Consider the following 22,825-nt stretch of genomic DNA (forward strand, 5'->3'; position numbering starts at 1 on the left):
TCTTGACTTTTATTTTGCAATTTTGTGGGTCTAGGATGTGCTAACATGTCCAAATAATACGTTGGTTGTTGAATTATCTAGAAGATAATCTAGATTAAATAGGTTGTACATGATTTGTCTGATAGAAAATAAGGATGGCGCTAATTCTACACCTTAAATGACTTAATTTACAACTTTTGAACAAATTTTGAGTTTAAGAAACTAAAATTCCCATTTAAGAAATATATCTATACGAAACCCCCTCTCCCATTTCCTCTTCTTTCTAATCCATCAATCTTGAGCCTCCTCTCCTCCATCTTTCTACACCAGATAGTTTGCAAACCAGTTGTCGTCCTTCTGGTATTTGCATGTTGTTTTTTTTTTTTTGTAAGGAAAGAATAAGTATTTGCATGTTGTTTTGTCCTCATCCATAAATAAAATAAAAAATAAAAAAAAATAAAAAAAAAAAAAAACATGAAAATGGCTCAACGAAAAGTAGATTTCATTTGCTTCAAACAATAATTCAATTCTGCTATTGTAGTAAAAGTACATATAATTGAGATATATCCAATCATGGCTTTTGGGAAAGGTGAGGTGAGGATCTTCAAATATGATATACCGTCAAATATGGGCAATGTAATTACACGAATTTAAACATCTGTTTACCATGTTTTCAAACAATTTGATTCATTTGTATATCATGTTCCCCTTTTATCTAAAGTCTCTCCCCCCTCAATACACTCTTGCATAGATGTATTTTCACAACTTTACTTCTTTCATATCTACTAATGCCCATTGAAGAATAATTAATCTATAAGTTTCGTGGGAAGTTGGAAATTTATAGATAAATTGGAGCAATGTAACCATTGGATTCATTTGTGTTTTCCCTCGGTAGAGAAATGGCAATGAAAGAGGACTGGTTTTTATGTGGGCTGGTGTATATTAAGCTATTTCGGGTGGGGAATTAGCACCACCTAAACTATATTATCATCTACAACATAAAATTAAAGAAATATTTCCTCATTATATCCACATTAAGATAACAACATTAGCCGACAAAGGTAATTATATCGACGTTGGTTTAGTATGTATACTCAAGAAAAAAGTATATTAGAACAATAGGATATGAATGTAAGTCAGATTTAAAAAAAAAACATTTATAAAAAAGAAACGGAAAGATAAGAGAAGACAAGATAAGATAAGAGCGAACTAAATGCTATGAGTATGCGCTAGAATTTCACCTCCTCTCACAAGAGTACTCTCTCTATTTTTAAGGTCAAGACTTCAACCAAGTTTCATGTAAGAGATATGAGGGGGGTGCTTGTTTCTTCTTCTTTAAAAAGTAAACAGCTATTTCTTATTTCCCCGTCAAAATTAAAATATTATTTTACCTTAAAAAAAAAAACTATGGAAAAGGCATTCGAATCTACATAGCATTTTAATGCGGTGTTACAATTTCAAGTGCCTTGGACTAAAAGTAAGTGAAAATTCATATGTTACAAGATTTGGTTAAGAAAAAAGTAAAAAGTAAAAATAAGACGAATTTAATGACTTTACTATCTAAAATTTGGACATATCCATCCTTGTTGAAGATAATGTGAATCATCCCAACTTTCATCTACTTCTAAAGTTATATTTAGACTATGTACATTAAATTTCAAAACGCCTTACACTTGTTCATATTGTAAGTCTGAGAAATAATAGAAACTATAGGAGGTGAAGTTGTTCTGTTGAACCTTAGCAAATTGAAACATGGCTCAAAGCATAGTTTTTTATTTTTATGGTGAAGAATGATTTTTTTTTTTTTATGGCGTCTCTTATAATTTTCTTCAGCATTATTAATTCACGAATTTCCTGTAATGCAGTGAATGATTCTGCATGAGGGTGGTGACAAAAGAGATGGTTCTGAAACGAGAAATAATAACAGCAAAGAAGAAAACAAAGAGTAGACATTTCAATCACCCGAATATCATCTCATGGGGACAACTCCTTTGCCCCACACCACAGCCCACTGATATCGCATCGGTACTTGTCTTCCTCTCTGCAATTTGCTGACGATGCTGGTCTCTCTCTCTGATTCGTGCATCTTTTCGCCAGAACGGGGAATATTTTCGGGGTGCTCAAAGCTGATCTCTTCGGCCAGGCTGGGTCTGATGAGAAGTGCTCCGAGGAGAGAAAGACGAAGATCATGGGCGCATGCCGCGCTGGGACAGCACGGGCAGAAGATTAACTCGCGATCTTTCTTTTAGTTTTATGATTACCCAAATAAAAAAGAAAAGGAAAGGAAAGGAAATGCGAAAAATGAAAACGCCAATGAATCATTCGCAGTAAGAACTGCAGTTCGAATGACCATAAGGGTTAGCAACCTAGCGATGTAGCCACGAGCGGACACAAAAATGAGACATGAAAATGGAAAGTAGGGCAAGACAGAACATGTTCTTTCTCTTCAGAATCTTCCCCGATCTGCTCCAATTATTTCCTCATACCCATCATCGTCCATTGGGCTCTTTTTCATGGCACCACTCCCCGCACTGCTCACGGTCACGGTCTGTTTCCTTAATAATTGCACTCTTTTTTTCTCCGAAGAGAATGATGATAGAGAATATCATCAGAGCTGAAAAGAAGTTTGGGAGAAGACGTGAAATAGTATGGTATGGTTTCATAAGCGTCAAAATAGAGAGAATCACGCTAAATTAATATGAATTGCGACGTCTCTCTCTCTCTCTCTCTCTCTCTCTCTCTCTCTCTGCATTTTGGTTTGATTTTTTCTGTTTTTATCAATCAAATAAATATCTCACATATTTTTTTTTATCATTTTTCCTTTGTTATGCCATGATAAGTTTCCTTTGATGCTGAAATTAAACTCTGAATGATTATGTAGTATCTACTCGAAATTCAATGCTATATTTAAATAATTGATTATATGATTTAAAATTATACGTGCAACCATTTATGCTAAAATCTAAAGTTGTTAGAGCATGGCATGGTATTCATTACATATCAGAACAATATGCATTAATAAATTGAGCTACTTGATCAATATCTTGTAAGGATAAGCATTGTTTATATTTGTGAGAATTGAATATAAAAAAAAGGACTCATTGTGAGGACCATGAGGCATGTTAAAGACCTAGGCAGATTATCTAGTGGAACAGGCCATTTTAAGGTATATTCACAAAGCTCAAAGTTTGGAATTCAGCTGGAGATGATTGTGTCTCTACATCAACATAGAAAGTTTTAGATTGTTAAGTGGTCGCTCTCAGTTATAACAAGAATATTTAGCATAAAGCAAAGTCTTTTAATTAAGGGTGCCATCTACTTTGTTGCTAGGTCGAAAACCCTTTTGCACCAATGGGAAATGCATGTGCAATACATGGCGGAAAGGCTATACTAGCTTAGTGATGGGAGCTCGAGCTTTGTCGAGATAGGTTTTGTCAGTTTTGTCCTGGTTGTTTCCACATAAATGGAAACCCTAGGATAATGACACTTCTTTTTTTTCTTGAAACCGTAGGGTATCATCAAGATTTCCCAAATTTTCTCTCGGACAATCGCTTTCCACGTAGCAATGAATTTTCTGGTGTAGCAGCAGTTGTGTTTTCGGACTTTTTGGTGTTCCTTTTCTCTCTCCCTCTTTTTTCTTTTTTCTTTTTTCTTTTTTCTTCATGGTGTTATGGGCCCTTGTCGATTACATCAACTTTTTGAAACTTCGGCCGGGGGTTATTTGAATGGAAGTCCTTCCCTTCCTTCTTTTCATACCACCGAATTTGCAACCTAGATTCACATGTTCCCGCCTCACCCCCACCTCGTCACTCACGTCCCGTCCCGTCCCAACGTTGCCAGTAGATCGGTTGCTCTAAACAAACTGAGGAGCTATTACATGCGTACAGACACATTTATTGTGGAACTTACTGTCTTTAATATATGAATTTCGAGATGCATGAATATGATGTATATAGTAAATTTGTGGTCGAAGTATTGGGATAGAACTAGGATCCTTATGCAACATATATGAAAGAGAATATAAAAGAAATACCCTAAAAAACTGTTTTGACATGTTTCATGGAATGAATTATTATGAAATGATAACCTTGGATTAGGTGTGTTAAATAGATTGTACATGATTTGTAAAGAGTGACTCGAATAAAGCAATTCAAATAATAGGGTTTACTCAATTTATTGATCGAACAAGACGACGCGAGTGAAAACAATGAATAAATATACAATTTGGCTCTAATGACACAATTTATTTGTGAAGAGCAAAGACCTACTTGGAGCAGTGATGCTTTGATTTCAAAACCTAGATTATTAAAATTTTCACAGCTAAATGAAGTTATATATCGTTTGATTTGTCTAACAAAGAAAGACAAAGACACGAGCCCCGATCAACTAGAAAATATAGCTGAATTGAACCCAAAAAAAAGTGTCTGAAAATTTGCAACTTGAAAAACTTGTTGGAAGTCTTGTTCATCTCGCATTGCTTAGATTTTGGCATTAAGTGCACCCTCAACCACACATTCCTGCTGAAACCAGAACCCGACAGCACAATTTATGAACATTTATTTAAGCTAAAGTTACTAGATTTAACAATTAATTATTACGGAATTCATCTTTATTCATCATATACTAGAAAGAGCATATGCCAAGGAAGATAGGATTTTTTAATAATATAACGTGAGGGATAGACGCATATATACATGGCAACAATAATGAAAGAATATGAATAACTCCCGAAATTGTTTATATTATGACAAATCTCTTTGAGATTGATATGTCTTATCTATGACCCTCCTTTCTACCTATATAAAAAGACCATTTCTCTCCATTCTAAGATCCATCATCAACCCAGAAATTTCTTTCTCCATGATCAATCTCCTTCCCTTGGTCTCACTTCATCTCTCTCCACCACCTTGTCTCATCAAAGAAGGAGCTAGAGATTGAGCCAAAGTTTCAAGTTTCACTATGACCTCATATTTTGCAGTTTTTTCCCTTCAATTCTCCCTCGCCTACTCATGTTTGCAGATCGTGTGAGATCTTCAGAAGATACGTGATTCGTCCCGTCCTACTAAGTGATATGGGAGAGTGCGAAAGCTGAATGGGTTAAATTTTTATTCTATCTTAGAGTTTTTCTTCTTTTTAGGGTTTTGCTAAAGAGATTTGGTCGTCGAGATCAAAGAGAGCTTTCTTCGGTCCACACACGGGTGGATTTAGGGTTCAATTGGCTGCCGACTCATTCATCCAAATACTGAGTTTTATTCATGGCGGATGTCAAAGTGCAATGGGGCAAATTATTATTGATTGCTCAGTAAATGAGTGATTGATGCGGGAGACTTGTTGGATCTTAATCTTCCTGTCCTTGGACTGAAGGGAGCTCCCTTTTACATCAAGATCCTTTTTTTTTTTTCCAATAGGATTTCTAGAATTTTTCTTGAGTTTCAAAATCCAAGGGTTTCTTTCTTTTCTGAGAATTTAGACATGGGTCAAACTTTTTCTGTTGCTGCTTTTGTTGAACCGAGGATTGTCGTCATTTTCTTTTCTATTAGGCAAGTTGATCCTAAATCCATCTTTAGAATTCCTGCATCATTGATCTGTTTAATATTCTCCGATCACTAATTAGTGGTTTGTTCGTTTGTTATGTACTTAAGAACTTTCGTGTAGAGTTAGGGTTGCTGATCTTCCTTCCTTTGAAGCAATATGCCCTTTATAACCTTGAATTTTGTCTTTTTAAGTTTGTCAGTCACTGTCAATGGCTAAGCTTTGGAATCATTAGTTTACCTTGTTTAGTGCTGTTATTAGGTGTTTTTAAAAGTCTATATGGCATCATTTTGCTAATTGTAGCAAAAACTTTATTTCCTTTTGAAACCATGTCATAGCCATGGCTTATTGAATGATCAGGTTAGGGTTTGGCAAGTTGGATCCGAGGGAAATTCAGGAACTCTTTATATCAGTACCTATTAACAAATGTTTATTACTGAGCTCGATAAAATCTAACGGTGCGATCCTTTTTTTACTAGCTAATGTTTCATATGAACAGCATCACTTCAGGCACTTTTGGGAACAAGCAATGTCGGAGTCTCTTCACAGCAGTAGAGATGCTTAAATATTCTGGGAACTCAACTCAAATCCTAGTTGATCCGGCTGAAGCAAAAAGGGTGAATGTAATCTCTTATGAGCTCTTGCACTTTACGACAACATGAGACTTCTTGGGCCTTGTTCTTCTCTGCTGCAACAATTCCCCAGACATGTACCTTAAAAAAATAGAAATGCATATATACTCACTGTTCTGGGGCAGTGGAAACAGTTCAATCAAGTTTTTTTTTTTTTTTTTTTATTAATATTAATATTAGCCATGTTGCTAACATGGCGTCAGAACCACAATTTCAAATAATAATGTTTTGTTCTCTGGATAAATACCCCTCTTATATCCATGTTGATATATTCCGGTTCTTCAACTATAATTTCTTTGATATAGTGATTTCACATAGATATCCATGGTGTAAGTCTTAATTACACGAGAGGAGGAGAGAAAACATCTTTGATATACATTGTATAAATTTGCGAACTCACTTTATGACATCTAAGTTTTCAAGAAAACCATCTACAGTAATCGTTGGCAAAAAATAAAAAGATGTCGATTGATGCTGAATTTATTGTGATCCATTAACACAATTCTCCAGTTGTGATGGAAATCGAAGCATTGTTATGACTTGATGGGATTTCTCAAATGCACTAGAAGGCTCGGACACGAATGGTATAAAAGAGTCCACTTCGTTGATAAATCTCTAATTAGAGATCGTAATCCTAGATAAATATTCAGCAGAAATGACCTGATGACAAGAGTTTTCTTTTTTTTGGGCATGATTTGATGATAAAGATTGCCCCCGTGTTATACTCCACAATCCCTTGCACTCCCTCTGACATATTATACGTCACGATATTTACAGCGAGGAGAACTTGCTAGACTCAAGCGCCAATGCTTGAGTACGCCTATTGGACATCGAACCGTAAAGAATCGAATCTAAGCCTCGTGTACTTGAACTCCAAATAAGCAATCTGCTAAACTCCAAAATCACTGCCTGACCAAGGTTAAACTCATGTAAAATTTTGTAGTCAGTTGTTATTAGCATGGTAAACAAAAGGTGCCACAATTTATCATTTTTGTAGGATTCAATTTTTTTACTTCTTTATGAAGCCGTTCTTTTTGTTCATTCTCCAACATGAAGAAAAACGGTGATGGGAGAGATGAGGTTCTGCTTTATAGGGGTGTTCAGGAAACGGACGACACGGACAACAACTTCCCTCGTGTTTTTGGGGTCGAAAGAGGCAGATCACATTCTTATGTTTGATGACTCCAAAATTAAAATTACAGAAATTAAGTCCACGGATTTTTTCTAATATTTTCTTGAATTTATTTTATTAGCTGTATGGATCTTATGTTAAATGCAACGAATCCTCATGACCCTTATTTAATCCAATCATCTTCACTTAACAAAAATATTTTCATTTGAAAGCTGTAACTTTTAAATCATCACTTTACTTCTTCCATTCGAAAGATGTAAATATACTTCCTATGATAAGATATCTCCGTTTCTTGACAAATGAAGATATATCCCTACTTAAATTAGTGTGTATGCTAATGATAAATGCAATGGGAACACAAGACCGTTGTCAAATGTCCCAAACAACAAAAGTTAATCTTAAGTAAGCTATTCGAGATTCAAAACCCTCCTTAATATAGGAGAAAAAAAGCAAGACTTTCTCGAATCATTTGACCATAAATTCTTGTTTAGTTCTCTGTTCCCCTTGTTACATCCTATGTTATTGAGAGACAGAGATAGGAACATGGTTGCCCGCCCCCGCGCACAAACAACACCCCCCTCCAACTTATCTGCAAGCGTACTCCTGCGTCTGTGTAAATATGCATATCTCGGGCTGGTAGCAGCCAGAAAGTGGAAAGCAAATTTTCCTTGGGTTCTCCTTCTTGAATTTTTTCTTTCTTTTATTTTTTTTAATAATCAGCAGATGCAATAAAAGTTTATTGATTCTTGTAGTGGTTGCCAATTGCAATCCATCAATCACCAGTGACAATTGATTGACAGGTGCATATGCCACTCTCCACATGACTGCTGTCTCTCTCTCTCTTTCTCTTCTCCGAAATCGAATCTCATCTGAAGCAAATAGTCCCGCTGCCCGCCCAAAGCACAGGCAAAAATATATAATTTGGGTTGTCTTCTCTCTGTTCTCCTGAGTTGTCTTCCTCGTGATACGGGAATTATTATGAAAGGTATGTAGATTTTTCCGGAGAGTCACTCTCTTTCACTCTCTCTCTCTCTCTCTCTCTAGTTAATTCCGGGATCCAACAGTTTCTGGCAGTTCCAATCAAGAAACCCTAATTAGCCCTTTTATCTTCATGGATGAAGTTGAAGCCTCTTTTAACTTTAGATTGCACCACACTTTCTCTCGTGACTAGCCGAAACCATTGTAGCAGAATTAACTCTTTTATTTGTAGCATGCTCACTTGAATTTTTCTTCAATATCAAGCAAACCCTCGAGAATATGCTTTGCTACATCCGCAAATGGGTGCAAAGATCCACTCCTAGATGTTTTAGATGTTATTACGCGGTTTGGTTGTTTATTCAATATCAATGATTAAAGTTGAGATTTGACGAGTGATTAACAAGCTATAAATAGGAATCATTAGTGGCCTAAAACTTAGATTAGTTTTGCATTTATTCCCTGGGGCCTGGATGTTTCTAAACCACTTGGGGAAATAAATGGAACAACCCAAGTGAGCAAGGGTGAGTTTTTAGTATCGTAAAGTACGGCACTATCTATTTCAATCGGTTATTTCATGAGAAGTATTTGAAAAAAAAAATTCTAAAAAGTAGATAATATTTACCATGGAATGATTAAATTGAGTGGGCAGGAACACAAACAGCCTAGAATAATTGTGATCTGCTCCAGTTAAATAGGTTTGTATGCACATAAATCCCATCTAGCATTGACTATCTTTTAACAATATATCATGCAGTTAATAGTGACCCCTTGGACATTCGGTGTGTAACTTTAAATCATCCGTCGTAACATAAAGCATTGAGAACCTTGACACATGAATTTCTTTTTTTTCTCTCCAGCTTTTTAATATTGGATCAGTTTGCTTAATGGAATCGGCATAATTGATTTCTGCTTAAAGGAGAAGCACTAATGGGGACATTCTGTGGTATGCAGAGGGTCAAGATCACGTAAGCTACCATGACATCCGTTGAGTTTGGGATCCTAAGATGAGGGGAACAGGGGAAGGATTTGGTTGCTACAGGTGCAACCGAGCTGCTTAGCCGGTTATATTGGTTCACGAAGACAATTTACCATTAGCTATATCCAAGATTTTTGTTGGTGAATCTTGATGATCTCATGATCTTGTCTAGTGATCAAGCAATATGTTAAATTACTATTTTGAGTTTGAATTCAAATAGCGATTTGTAAAATTGAATTTGTTTGAAAAAAAAATTTCAAGTAGATTTCAAATTAGATGAATAAGTCCTTTTGTGGAACTCCTTCTAGCTGCACGAAAGGGAAAATAAAAAGTAAAAAGAAGAAGAAAAAAAAAAAAAAGAGCAAAGGTTTCTTCTTTTATCTGCGAGAGCCAAATCCCTGAAGGTTATCCACAGTGGGGCCCAAAGTCAAAGGGCGTGGCTTTAGCCGAAAAAGAAGAGAAGCCCTACAGAGTAGAGGGAGCCGCACAAAGCCAACGAGAAGCAGCGACTTGCCGTACGTGAAGAAAAAGATTCAAGAACACTGCAGTCTTGATTTTCGATCGTACAGGAAGAGCATTGCTTGGGCTTGAACACACGATTATTTTGGTGCTGTGAGTTTACATTATTTATTTATAATCTCTTTAGATTTATGTATTTATCACAAGTTTGCGTTAGTTACTATCTCAATTTAAACATCAAACGATGCATAAATGAGATTTACCCTAAATTTGCAGCTAGATTCAAGCTTCTTTATGTGGTCAATTAGTGCGCCCACCCAAAGCGCACGCAAAAATATATAATTTGGGTTGTGTTCTCTCTGTTTTCTTGTGTCGTCCTTGACATGTGAATTAGTATGAAAGATATGTAGGTCTTAAGGAGAGTCACTCTCTTTCTCTCTCCCTCTCTCTAGCTGATTCCGGGATTCAACAGTTTCTTACTAGTCCAATAAAGAAACCCTCGTTAGCCCTTTTATCTTCATGGATGAAGTTGAAGCCTCTTAGTTTTTTACTTTAGATTGCACCACTCGTCTCTCGTGACTAGCTGAAACCCTCGTAGGAGAATTAACTCTTTTATTTGTAGCATGCTCACTCGAATCTTTCTTCAATACCAAGCAAACCCTTAAGAATATGCTTTGCTACATCGGCAAGTTGGTGCAATAATCCATTCCTAGATGTTTTAGATGTTAAGTGGTCTTCCAGTCGTTTATTCGATGTTACTGATTAAAGTTGAGATTTTGACGAATGATTAACAACCTATAAATTGGAATCGTTAGTGCCATAGAACTTAGATTAGTTTTGCATTTATTCCCTGGGGCCTGGATGTTTCCGAACCACTTGGAGAAATTAAAAAAACAGCCAGGTGAGCAAGGGTGAGTTTTCAGTACCATAGAGTATGACGTTTTGCCTATTTCGGTCAATTATCTCGTGAAAGGTATCATTATTTCAAACAAAGAAATCTGAAAATTGATAACATGTACCATGGCATGATTAAATTGAGTGGACGGGAACATAAACAACCTAGAACAATCGTGAACTTCTCCAATTAAATAGGTTTCTATGCATATAAATCTCATCTAGTGTTGACCATCTTTTAACAATATGATATTCAACCAAATGGTGACCCCTTCGACATGTGACTTTAAATCATCTGTCAAAACATAAAGCATTGAGAATCTTGGCACAGGAATATTTTTTTTCTCCAGCTTTTAATATTGGATCAGTTTGCTTAATGGAATCGGCATAATTCATTTTTCCACGAGAACCACTAATGGAGACACTCTGTGGTATGCAAAGGGTCAAGATCACGTAACCTATCATGACATCCGTTGAGTTGGGATCCTAAGATAAGGGGAACGGGGGAAGGAGCTAGTTGCTATTGGTGCAACCGAGCTGCTTAGCCGGTCGTAATGGTCAACCAAGACAATTACCATCAGCTAAACCCAAGAAGCTACACCCAAGAATTTTGTTGGTGAATCTTGATGATCTAATGATCTTGTCTGGTGATCAAGCAACATATGCGTGATCTGAGCTTAACCTTCAGAAGTGAAATAACAAAAACCAGCATATGGAGTACGTACTCTGTCGCCATCTAAGCGAAGGATAACATCTGTTCCTCATCTCTTCAGATTATGTATTTATTAGAAGCTTGCATTGGTTACAATTACAATTTAAACATCAAATGACGCATAAATGAGATTACCCTAAATTTGCAGTTCAGCTTCCTTATGAGGTTGACCGGTGTGACACGACTTTTCATCATTCAAACCTTAGTACAAAGGGACATCTAAAAACAATTTTATTCACTGTAAACAAGCAAGAGGCATGCTTTTATGCAAGTATGTAGCCAAAATAGCGAATCTTGCAAGCCGAAGAATTGAACAATAAAAGTTTCTCTCAACACCCAGCGCAGAATCTGCAAGTGGGATATAGTGCATTAAGAATCATCATTCATGATATCCATGCCCGCCTTGAAGACCAGAGTTTGAAATCAGCATGTAGAAAAAAGACAGTAATCATTCAACTTAAATGAGAGTAGTTCATTCTCTCTCTAGATAAATGGCTTTTCAATATCACCATCATCTAGCTGAGAAGTTAACTAAAGCTCAGTATAAACACCACTTGATTGCTATCAGGCTCACCGCCGTGTGTTGCAACTACTTCACTCAATGACTTTGGGTGGCAGAGTCTTAAATATGAATTAACAGAAAGTGAGCATTACGGGACAGAAAAGAATAAAAGAACAAGACTTCGGCATCCAATGTCTTCAGAGAAACTGAATGGGCTAGGAGAGCAGCTGTGGAGTCCTGTTGCTCAAACGGTTAATCAATCAGAAATATTCAACTCTGGAACTCTTATGCAGGTTCATGAAGGCCTACCATGTGACCATCTAAGCACCGCATAGCAGCAACCTGAAGACAACCAGAATACACATGCAACTCTTTCAGATTGAAACACTAATGCTCAGGGGTTATATTAATGAAAAAGATTATTAAAGTTGATCTAGTACCTTCCCATGGATCTCATATTTGATGGGACCATCAAGCTCAGCTCCTAATGCCATTAGCTTTGTCACTGTATTGTTGATGTCAGCGACTGTGAACGACAAGAGCGATGAGTATCCCTTCTCCATGACATGATCACTGTAAATTACGCGTCATTATTAGCAGTTGTCTAAAGGGTCGTCAGAAAATGCAGATTTTGTTGTTGTTTGTATAACGCAAGATCAAAACTAAGAACAAAACCCAGATCAAGATGCAACCTTTCAGACCAGCCGAATACCAGAGCTGAACTTGTCAGACCGTCAAGTCTCATTTTGTGATTTCATAAGGCAGATGGCCTCTCAACTAATATTTGAAACTGTTACCTATATACAGGTCAATGAAGAACTCATGCAGAGTTCAACCCAAGTATACCTTTCATATTGCCACATCAAGCACAAAGAGAGGAAAGGCACCACCATAAGTCTACCGTGCATAGAAACCGCCTACCGCAAAATACTAATGAGTCTAGGACCCCTAAATGAATCCATTGTGAATTCACAGATTATGTCTGAGTCCATATGCTAGGACTGGACCCTGCGTGAATTCTACACGGGGCGATCGGCACTAGCTTAATCTAACTTGGATGACCCAAGAGAGACGTATCCGAAATTTCCACTTCCTCAACTCACCTCCCATTGCTCCGAGCCCACGAGCAGAATCATCAGAAACAACCAAGGAGAAAAGGGGGGAAAAGAAATCCAAACTTTACGAGAGGAAACACGAGACAAGCGCCACGGATATCAGCTAAAGACGTAACAAGGACACGGGAACGTCGAGCTAAAGACGACGTTGCGCTCTAATAGACAATTCATCGAACAGGAGGGGGGCGTTCGAGAAGGGTCACCTCGACGCCTGCATCAAGGCGAGCTTGAGAGGGCCCGCCTCGAGCTCGGCCCACCGGAGAGTGCAGACGCTGACGGTGAAATCGAGGCCTTGCGAATAGAAGCGAGCGGCTCTAGGGACGTCCCTGTGAAGCTGGAGTACCCACTTGAACGAGGCCGCCATTTTTTCTCCCTCTCTGGGAAGCTGACCGAGCGGGGCGGGCTGCGCCGTCCTCGTTTTGGCCTGTGCCCGTTCAAATTCGAGACAGCCAAAACGAAATGCGTTTTGGAGTTCCAAAGTTTTGTCTCTACCTTTTGCATTCAACTTCCAAGAAAACCCCGAGTAATTCGACTAGATTTGATGTTACAGCTGGTGCGGCGGAATGGAATGTATTTAGGAAACAGTACGAAAATGAAGTGAATGGTCCCGTTTGTTGGAATGAAAGTTGTTTTCCAAAAATTATTTTCCGATTTTTCGGTATTTGGATGGCCAAAAATTCATGAATTTATTTCACACGTTTTTTATTAATTAAAATTATTAAGTTTAGATTGATTGAAAACGATTTTTCCCTATGATAAAAAGGAAACCACATTTCCCAAACCACCAAATAAATGGAAACTAACCATTTTCCTTTTAATTGCTTTCCATGAAAAATATTTTCCTTTGTCATGAAGTGCACAATGAAAAACGCTCCCGGATCATGATTTTAATATCTTCATTTAGAATGAAATGATACTGTATTTTTAGTGTTTGATTGTAAGAAAAAATGTGGAGCAGGATAGAATATTGATTATAAACGTAAGAGTAACAAGTATAATAAAAATGGATTCATAAGAATCAATATTGTACAAAGTAAAATTCCCCAAAAAATATGGACATTATTGAAGATCAACGATCAAAAAATAGAACGTACCAATCAATGGGAACAAATGCCAAAAACAGAAAATAGGATTTATGCCTATAATGTAACATCGATCTGCTCGGCTTGGTCTTTTTGGCCGAGAATGTAGCAGCAAAATCATCTCCCTACAGCATTTCCGACTGCACTAAACGAAGAAACTGGCCTCAGGCGATGCATTCCGACAATGTACGTCGGCTTCCACAAGATTAACCTCAAAATTTCTCCGAGCAATTACTCGCATTTGACGTTCGAGACCAGTACTCCTTGTAAAGCTGCCCGAACAATGAATCGTCCTTGCCTACCAATTTCATAGGCTCATCATACTCCACCAGTCTCCCTGTCAAATGCAAAGAATGTCATGTATTTCTCACAGTTCCTGTCGGTTCTCGCTGAACAGTTCACAGTAAGTGCAATCGTACCTTCACTTAAAGCCAGCACCATCGTGCAGTCCATGACAGTCGGTATCCGGTGGGCCACAGTTATGACGGTGGAGTCTGCGAATTCCCTTCGTATGGTTCTTTGGAGGATCGAATCGGTCGCATTGTCAATAGACGCGGTGGCTTCGTCCAGGACTAGGATCTGGCTTCTCCTCAGCAACGCGCGTCCTAGGCAAAACAGTTGCCGTTGCCCCATGCTCCAGTTAGATCCGTCCTGTAAGACTGCGCGATTTGAGTTTGGTGTAAACTGTCAAAGAAAGACAATGAGCATAATAAAACAGGATTTGTCGTTAGATTTCGAAGTTACCTAGTGATTCCAGGCCCTTTTCTTTGCCTCGTATGGCCTCCCGGAGCTGACATTTTCCTAGAACCTTTTTCCACAGAAATTCAATCATTCATGAAACATAACAGCAGCTCTCACCAGATTCAACTTATGCACGGCAAGGTTCTATCAAGTGCGGATAATAAAAGAGAGAAGCATACGCCTATCGAATTTTGAGAGACGTGTGGAAATTACCTCCCATATTTCCTGATCGGTGTGTTCGGACAGGGGGTCCAGGTTGTATCGAACTGTCCCGGCAAAAAGTGTCGGATCTTGTGGGATGACCCCGAAACGTGATCTCAGGTCATGAAGTCCGATAGTGGTAATGTCTAGGCCATCAATGATTATTTTCCCATCAGTAGGCTCCACTAGACGGAACAAAGCACTGATGAGAGTCGTCTTTCCGCTACCAGTCCGGCCAACAATCCCAATCTTGTGCCCTCCTTCTATTTTACAGGTTATGTCATGAAGAATGAGGGGAGAATCAGGCCGATACCTGACCTGTTAATGTCTCAATGATCAAACCTAAGTGCGCAACAAGATTTATCAAAAGGTGTGTAAATGGTGCATGTGTCTACCTTCAGATTACAAATCTCGACATTGCCGGAAGAAGGCCAGTCCGTTGCTGGTAGGCTATCTTCGATGACTTCCGGAGCTTCACTTTGAATGTGCATGTACTGCTCTAGCCTTTCTACGGAAACGATCAAATTCGATAGCGAGCACTGGAATTGGACCGAAAAGACCAGGAGGACATTTAAAGATAGACCGTATGCCAACACCATTCCAACGAATCCTGCATCAAATGATAGTGAGACCCTGAACCTGCAAAAATCTTCTAATCTGGAAACCCACTTCCTAGATGATATTGAAGGGGGGAAATGAACACTGTCAATGCATAGCTGCCTTTAGTAGACTTAGACATCAGGTCAAAAAATTGCTGAAGTAAAATGGTACAGGTGCAAGAGCCAAGCTTATAAGGAAAGTCCCGATATGAAGAACTGAATTGAGCTTTTACTGATACGAACCAGAGGAAGAGGACCCGAGATCAAGGAAAGTAATTGAGAGGGCCGACGACGTTAGGACAATAGCGCACAGGACTTCCAGACGTTGAACCAGCCACTCATTGGCTGAAAAGCTGTGAAAATATGGACTCGCGTTCGCATCGATAAGGCGAAGACTTCTTGAAAAGAATCGGTCTTCTTGGCCAAATGCTCTGATTGTCATCGCTCCAGCAATAGACTCAGCTATGTGGCTAGCGAGTGTAGACTTGGTTGTGCCATCGAGTCGCATCAACTCATTGGAAGAAGTGTAGTAGTATTTCTGTAGTACAAGGAAGACAAAATCAATGCTACCTTGGAATTTAAATGATAGGAAAAAGTCTCAGGAGGTAGATGCGCAGAATTTTCCCCATTAAGGAACAACTGATTGATTTGAGGCAGAAGCATTACCTGTATGATCAGGGTAAGATAAATCATGGGTATGACAACAAATAAAACCGGCCATGTAAGAAAAGCAAGTATCAAAAAGCTCGAGTAGGCATTCATTGTGGACCCAAAGGCTAAGGTTAACTTGAAGGCCACATTGATGTCGACGATGCTTAAATCTGAAGAAACCTATAAAATTCAGCAAATCCTGTTATTCATCTCAAACATTTTGATAGCACAGCGCAAATTCAACTTGGGAGCATTGTTTTACCCGGCTGAGTATTCTTCCCAAAGGAGTTGAGTCGTAAAAGGACATGGGCGCTCGAATAAGGGAGTTCAACAACACACAGAATATGGAGATCGATGCGCCGCAACCCAAATAGACTATGAAATATGATCTTAAAAGCAAAAAGAGAGCTACGACAATGCTGATGCCAGTGTAAACAGAGTTCAACTCGATGGCGGTCACACTCGTGGTGTTGACTTCAGAAGCCAACCAATAATTCTGCACGAACAGCCCGACTATAAAGATAATGTGAGAAATAGCCGCCAAGGTGAAAAACAAAAAGCCCTTGCCGTGTTTCAGATACTGCAAGTAGGGCTTTAAACCAATGTCTCCGATCTCTCTTTCCTCCTGCTTAATCAATTGACTTCCCAGAGAGGCCTCAAGTTGTTCCTCAATACATATATTCTGGATCTCCTCCTTCAAATATCCAGGCCTTCCTGATGAAGTGATTCCAATTTGAATTCCAGAACCAGAGGTCGTGTTATGTGCGTTCACAAGGTCCTGAAATTCTTGGCAAGAGGCCATCAACTGATCGTATATGCCAGTGCTTACAATTTGCCCAGATGACATTAACTGTCAGGAAACACAACTGTTCAGGAACACCATGAATCAAATGAGAAAGCTGAAAAATAGCTCTTTCAAGGCAAAGAAATTCAATGGGGATGACATTTTCTTTCTGATGAGCCAAAGATCTAAATTCCCCAGACACCAAATATTAATTTTTTTTTGTAGAATGAGTTACTACTGACCAAGATAGAGTTAAAAGCTGGAAGGAAGTCAACTTGATGCGTAACGAGCAAAACAGTCTTTCCGGACAAAGCTTTCATGACATATTCCTGCAAGATTGAGCAAACATCACATTCATTTAGAACTTTGTCTGAAAACAAATAGAAGTTTCACTGTCCTTGAGAGGAGATCACATTAAATAAGCTAGTCGCTGTATGTGCATCCACGGCGCTGAACGGATCATCCAACAGATACACATCCGCATCCTGATACAGAGCGCGCGCAAGTTGTATCCTTTGCTTCTGCCCACCGCTCAAATTGACGCCTCTCTCCCCTATTTGAGTTTGATCGCCAAAGGGAAACATCTTGATGTCCTCGGCCAGGGAACACTTCTGAATTACTTCTCGATATCTGATAGAGTCCATGGCTGATCCAAATAGGATGTTTTCTTGTATAGTCCCAGTCTGGATCCATGCTGTCTGAGACACATACGCCATCCTACCATCAATGCGAACCTAAACATGGATTGAGGATTACCATTAAGTCTTCAATCAAATTAGTTACTAATAGATTTAATTATGACCTGATAAATTGTACATCGCAACTCACAATAGACATAAGATGAATGCGCCATAACAGGAAATAGTATGATGCTAAAGATCCCGAAAATATTAGTGGGACAGTTACAATGTATAACTAGAAACTTTCTGAAGGAGAAGATTCATTGATGACTTACTATGCCATTGATAAATGGAACTTCTCCAAGAATTGCAGCTAAAAGGGTAGATTTCCCCGACCCAACTTCCCCACATATAGCGACTTTCTCTCCTTTTCTGACTGACAAATCAATGTTCCTCAATGTCTCCTCCGAGGTAGCACTGTCCCAAGAAATTTCACATGCATCCAAGAAAATAGCCATTTCCAGCAACTCATTATGACTCTTATGCTTTGTTGGTTTATTTTCCAATTCAGGTGCTGATAGAAATTCAGCGATCCGAGACAACGAAACCTTAGCCTGGATGAAGGACCCGACCACATCAGGGATCAATCTGACTGGTTCCTGAACGATTCTTAAACTCACCAAGAACATGAAGATGTTGCTTGCACTCAAGGGAATGCTCATGAAGTAGCATGCCCAGAAAGTGATAGCAGGAACTAAAACCGCCAAAGACCAAAATACGACCATATTGTTACCCTGTTGCCACAAAACCGCCGCGATCCACCTCGATTCGTCTTTTCTCAGCTCCTCGATAACTTTCTTGAAGTGCTTCTCCCAGGCATACAACTTCAACACCTTCATATTGGCAAGCACCTCCGCAATCACCTTCAGCCTTTTATCTTGAGCCTCCATGAGCCTTCTTTGGTACTTGAGTTGCAATTTGGCCATCGGAGAAATTAAGGCAACAATCAATAAAAGTACCGCCACAGCGGCCAAAGTTGCGAGCCCCACGGCATAATAAACAATGGCTAATGCAAGGCACAGTTGAAGGCTAGTCGCCCATATTTGGTGAAACCAGTAAGGGAACTCACCAATCCTATAGGCATCTGATGCGACATAATTTACTATCTCCCCTGGAGAGTGAGTCTTTTTCGCTGCGCTGGGGAGCCGCAGTTGCTTCTGACAAATCGCTGCAGATAGAAAAGATCTTATTCGGAGTCCAATCAGTCTTGTTCTAAAAAACCATTGCCTTTCCAATAGAGATTCCAAGCATTTGGCCAAGAACAATGCTCCAGCTAGCACGTAACCCTCATACTTGAAAGCCTCTTCACCTTCGGCCACCATGATGAACGCCTTAAGGAACAAAGGCCCGGTGGAGACAGTCAAGACCTTGATCAAAGCAAAGAACCCGGAAACCAAAATACCTCTCCATTCGCAGTAACATATCACGGACAAGATAGAGTAGGTATCATAGTGGTTCTTCTTCTTTTCTTTGTGCAGTTGCTCCATAAACCTTGAGTAACATGTTTCTGCTCGTTCTTCCAGCCTGAGACGCGGAATATCATCATCTTGAAGGATCTTCTCTTTCCCCAATTTCATTAGTGGATTTAACCACCAAAATGACATCTTGCTGAGAAATCCTGCCTCGGCAAAAGGAGTGACATGATCCTTCTTCACCTTGACCAGCAAAGGTTCATACACAATGCCATTTCTGCGGTCCTCACTATTCTCCATGTAACTGTATCCTCTGAGAGCACAGAAATGCAGGAGGATAGCTCCAGGAAACAATAGAATATGTAAATCCAATGACACGGATGCAGTGGTTTCCTTTATTCACCAAAGGAAAAATAAACAGAGAAATCTTTCATACAATAAGGCTAGTTTCATATAAATCCAAGCCAATGGAATATATGGAACGTGTAGCCTTCCAATGGACACGGTCAAAACTAGCAGCAACCAACTGAACCCTTGGAACAGATAGACTAGCCACTCACGCAGAGGTACAAGAGTAGCTCCCTCATTCAATTTCCTGAAGAACGCTCAGATTCTGAGTGCGGACGAAAGAGTGGAAACTGGTTGTAATTTTCTTTGAAAGTCAAATGACCAAAATGTGGCGGTTACAAGAACGGGGATTGATAATGGATGCAAGTCCGGACCTGCTGCTATGTCCAACTTGACTTAAGCACCGAGAGTCCTTGCAGATACGGTGCAGAATTCTCCCCTGATTGTGCCTCTTTCCTGAAAGACTGCAATTCAGGAACATACTTCAAGACTATTATCATGTCACAGTTAGCAAGTCGCCTTGAATTTTGAATTGCCATATGAAGGCACGAGCGGTGGACAGTGTCTTGTCAACAAATGCCCCCGACGGCACTAACTAGGGTTACTGAAAAAAGTAAGAACATTATCGAGACACATCGAAAGCTCAAATGGTATATTCCATAAGTAATGCATTTCCAGAACATACTTAATGAGGCTTGAAAAGTGCGCCAACGAAACTCTTCATTGATTTCCTCATAATTAGGCGAATAGAAATTTGCCAAGATTATCAATCAAGAAACTAAGACAATAAATGAATCATATCGTTGCGAAAACACCGATACATACATGGACAAGAAACCGCCAAATGAACTATCTGACCAGAAAAAGGAATTGTCAGAAGAAACACCCACGAAAAGCAAAAAATCAAGAAGTTATCCAGATCCCCCGCCCACAAAAACACGCCTTCTCATGCAAATCTTCAGCAACGGCAGCACTCGAAAAGAACGGACAAAGTCTCCACGGACGCAACCCAGATCAAGACTTCAAACAGGAAGAAGGAGAAGAAGAAGGAGAAGAAGAAACACTCACTCCCAAGCTCTAGTCAGCTCATCTTTGCCAAAACAGAGCAGACGAAGGAGGCAGGGGATGACCCTGCTTTAGGCGCAGAAAACAGAGCATCTCTTCTCGCTTGCAGAATATCCCGTCGAGGAGGCTTGACCGAGGCCGCAGAAACAAAAGAGTGACGTTGACTTGCGAAAACGGAAACGCACCGAGGCTCCCCAAATCACGCATGCACAGAGAGAGAGAGAGAGAGAGAGAGAGGCCCACCTGCCTTCATATGATTGCTTGATTTTGCGCTAATATTAAATGCTACATAGATCTTCACGTTAAACAAGGCACGGCAGGTGGCATTAGCAAACGGGGAGGAAAGGTAGTTGGGTCGCCCGTCGGCCTTCTTTGCTTCTTCTTTTCTTCTTGGGGATGGTGCGTGCGTGCGTGCCAGAGAGAGAGAGAGAGAGAGAGAGAGAGCGGAGCGAATAAGGTTCTCTCTCGATCTTGGCCACAGCTAGCTAACAACTAACAAGTTTTCCTTGGATGCGACAACCTGGAACTGCAGGGATGTTTTGTTTCGTGCCGCATATATAGGACCGTCGACGTCTCAATTATTATAATCATTTTTAAAAAATTTGTGATTTTCTTTGTATGTTCTTTTATTTTCTTTTTGCTTGTTTTCTTTGTCATTCTTTCTTCACTCTTTTTACCTTCTATTTTTTTGTCATTCTTTTTTTATTTTGATTGCGTCTGTGAAAGTTCATCTGTTCTTTTCTGAGTGCTACCGTTGCTGAAGACGTGCACGGAAAGCATGTTTTGTGGGCAAAATTACTGAAAAGCTCCTCAACTTATTATATTTAGAAAAAAAAGTCATCAAAAACCCTAAATTTTATCCAAAATGACAAATTTATCCAAAACTCTTTTCTGTAATATGAAAAATCCAAAATTTTACTAACTGTGACACATGTATCCTATTAAGGGCATTTTCATCTTATTTTATATTTTTCCTTCTTCTTTTTTTTTTCATTTTTTCTTCTTTTCTCCCTCCATCGGCCATGGCAAAGGGAAGCCAGACTCAAGGAAGGGCAGCCCTCACTTGGGTGCTCTCACCAGACTAGGCCCTCGCCAGATCCGGCAAGGGCAGCTTTCGCTTGGGCCAAATCTGGTGAGGACAGCCCTCGCCCAATGTTGGCGAGGGTTGCCCTCGCCTGATCTAGTGAGGACCGTCCTCACCTGACATTGAAGAGGGCCGCCCTCACCTATGTTGGGCAAGGGTTGCCCTCGCCAGACTCAAGCCAAGGCGGCCCTCGCCGACATTGGGCGAAGGTCGCCCTCGCTAGATCCAGCCTAGGTGAAGGCCGCCCTCGCCTAGGCTGGCGAGGGCAACACTTAGGCGAGGGAGGCCCTAGCCAGCCCAAGCAAGGGGAACCCTTGCCCAACGCCAGCGAGGGTAGCCCTCACCTAAGTCCAGCTTCCCTCTGCCATGGCTAGCGAAGAGGAGAGAATAAGAAGAAAAAAAGAAAAAGAGTTTTTTTTTTAAAGTACAAGACAAAAATGCCCTATAGTTTAGGGCAAATGTGTCACACGAATATAAGTTTAAGATTTTTTGTGTTACAAATTTTTTTTTTTTTTTTTTTTGAGATTTTTCATGTCACAAAAAAAAAAAGTTTAGAGTAATTTTATCATTTTAGATAAAGTTTAAGATTTTTGGTGGCTTTTTTCCTTATATTTATGCTAATTCAATCTTGAGCATATTATTGTGGCTCATTTTTTTGGACTAATCATTTTGATTTATTTAATCATAATTTTTTAACAATTTACTAATATAGTCCATCATATCAATTTTGGATAGAAATTACTGACGTAAACATCAATTGCCTTATGTAACACACTCGACGATGACATTGATAATTTTTTTCAATTTAATTAATTAATTAATTTCTTCTCTTCTTCTATCTTTCAATTGCCTTATGTAACATAGTTGACAATGACATTAATAATTTCTTTCAATTTAATTCATTAATTAATTTCTTCTCTTCTTCTATCTTTCAATTGCCTTTTGTAACACAGTCGACAATGACATTGATAATTTTTTTCAATTTAATTAATTAATTTATTTCTTCTCTTCTTCTGTCTTTTTTTTTTCTTTTTCCTTTCACAATTTAATTCTATGTTGTTGTGGACTATAAAAGAAATCCACCCATATGCAATTTGAACTATCACATTTAAACGAAATAATGTTACCCATTGGATCAAATTGGTTAAACTAGAAAAAGCAATTGATTAAGTAGATTATTAAATATCGTTACATGATGGTTAGTGATTTCTTATCGAAAAAATTACCAGTTACAAACACGTTGACATGGCAAAAACAAGGTACTTGG

At 39.1% G+C, this 22,825-nt stretch overlaps 2 protein-coding genes across 2 annotated transcripts; both read right to left on the reverse strand.

The window, feature by feature from the left end:
- Window positions 1–11,656: 11,656 nt before the first annotated feature.
- On the reverse strand, window positions 11,657–13,471 carry LOC104443954. Its single transcript, XM_010057514.3, has 3 exons — window positions 13,115–13,471; window positions 12,237–12,369; window positions 11,657–12,138 (listed from the first exon to the last, which is right to left on the reverse strand). The coding sequence occupies exons 1-3, from the start codon at window positions 13,273–13,275 to the stop codon at window positions 12,082–12,084; spliced, it is 351 nt and encodes a 116-aa protein (XP_010055816.2). The 5' UTR covers window positions 13,276–13,471; the 3' UTR covers window positions 11,657–12,081.
- A 420-nt stretch (window positions 13,472–13,891) lies between these two features.
- Window positions 13,892–20,707, reverse strand: LOC104443955 (ABC transporter C family member 10). Its single transcript, XM_010057515.3, has 12 exons — window positions 20,478–20,707; window positions 17,925–19,873; window positions 17,383–17,703; window positions 17,212–17,298; window positions 16,448–17,035; window positions 16,201–16,365; window positions 15,778–16,072; window positions 15,331–15,545; window positions 14,948–15,253; window positions 14,738–14,801; window positions 14,413–14,652; window positions 13,892–14,330 (listed from the first exon to the last, which is right to left on the reverse strand). Exons 2-12 carry the CDS (start codon window positions 19,359–19,361, stop codon window positions 14,206–14,208), a joined length of 3,843 nt encoding a protein of 1,280 aa, XP_010055817.1. The 5' UTR covers window positions 19,362–19,873; window positions 20,478–20,707; the 3' UTR covers window positions 13,892–14,205.
- Window positions 20,708–22,825: the final 2,118 nt, after the last annotated feature.

Source organism: Eucalyptus grandis, chromosome 5, assembly GCF_016545825.1.
Source record: "Eucalyptus grandis isolate ANBG69807.140 chromosome 5, ASM1654582v1, whole genome shotgun sequence".
In the NCBI taxonomy this organism is placed as follows: domain Eukaryota; kingdom Viridiplantae; phylum Streptophyta; class Magnoliopsida; order Myrtales; family Myrtaceae; genus Eucalyptus; species Eucalyptus grandis.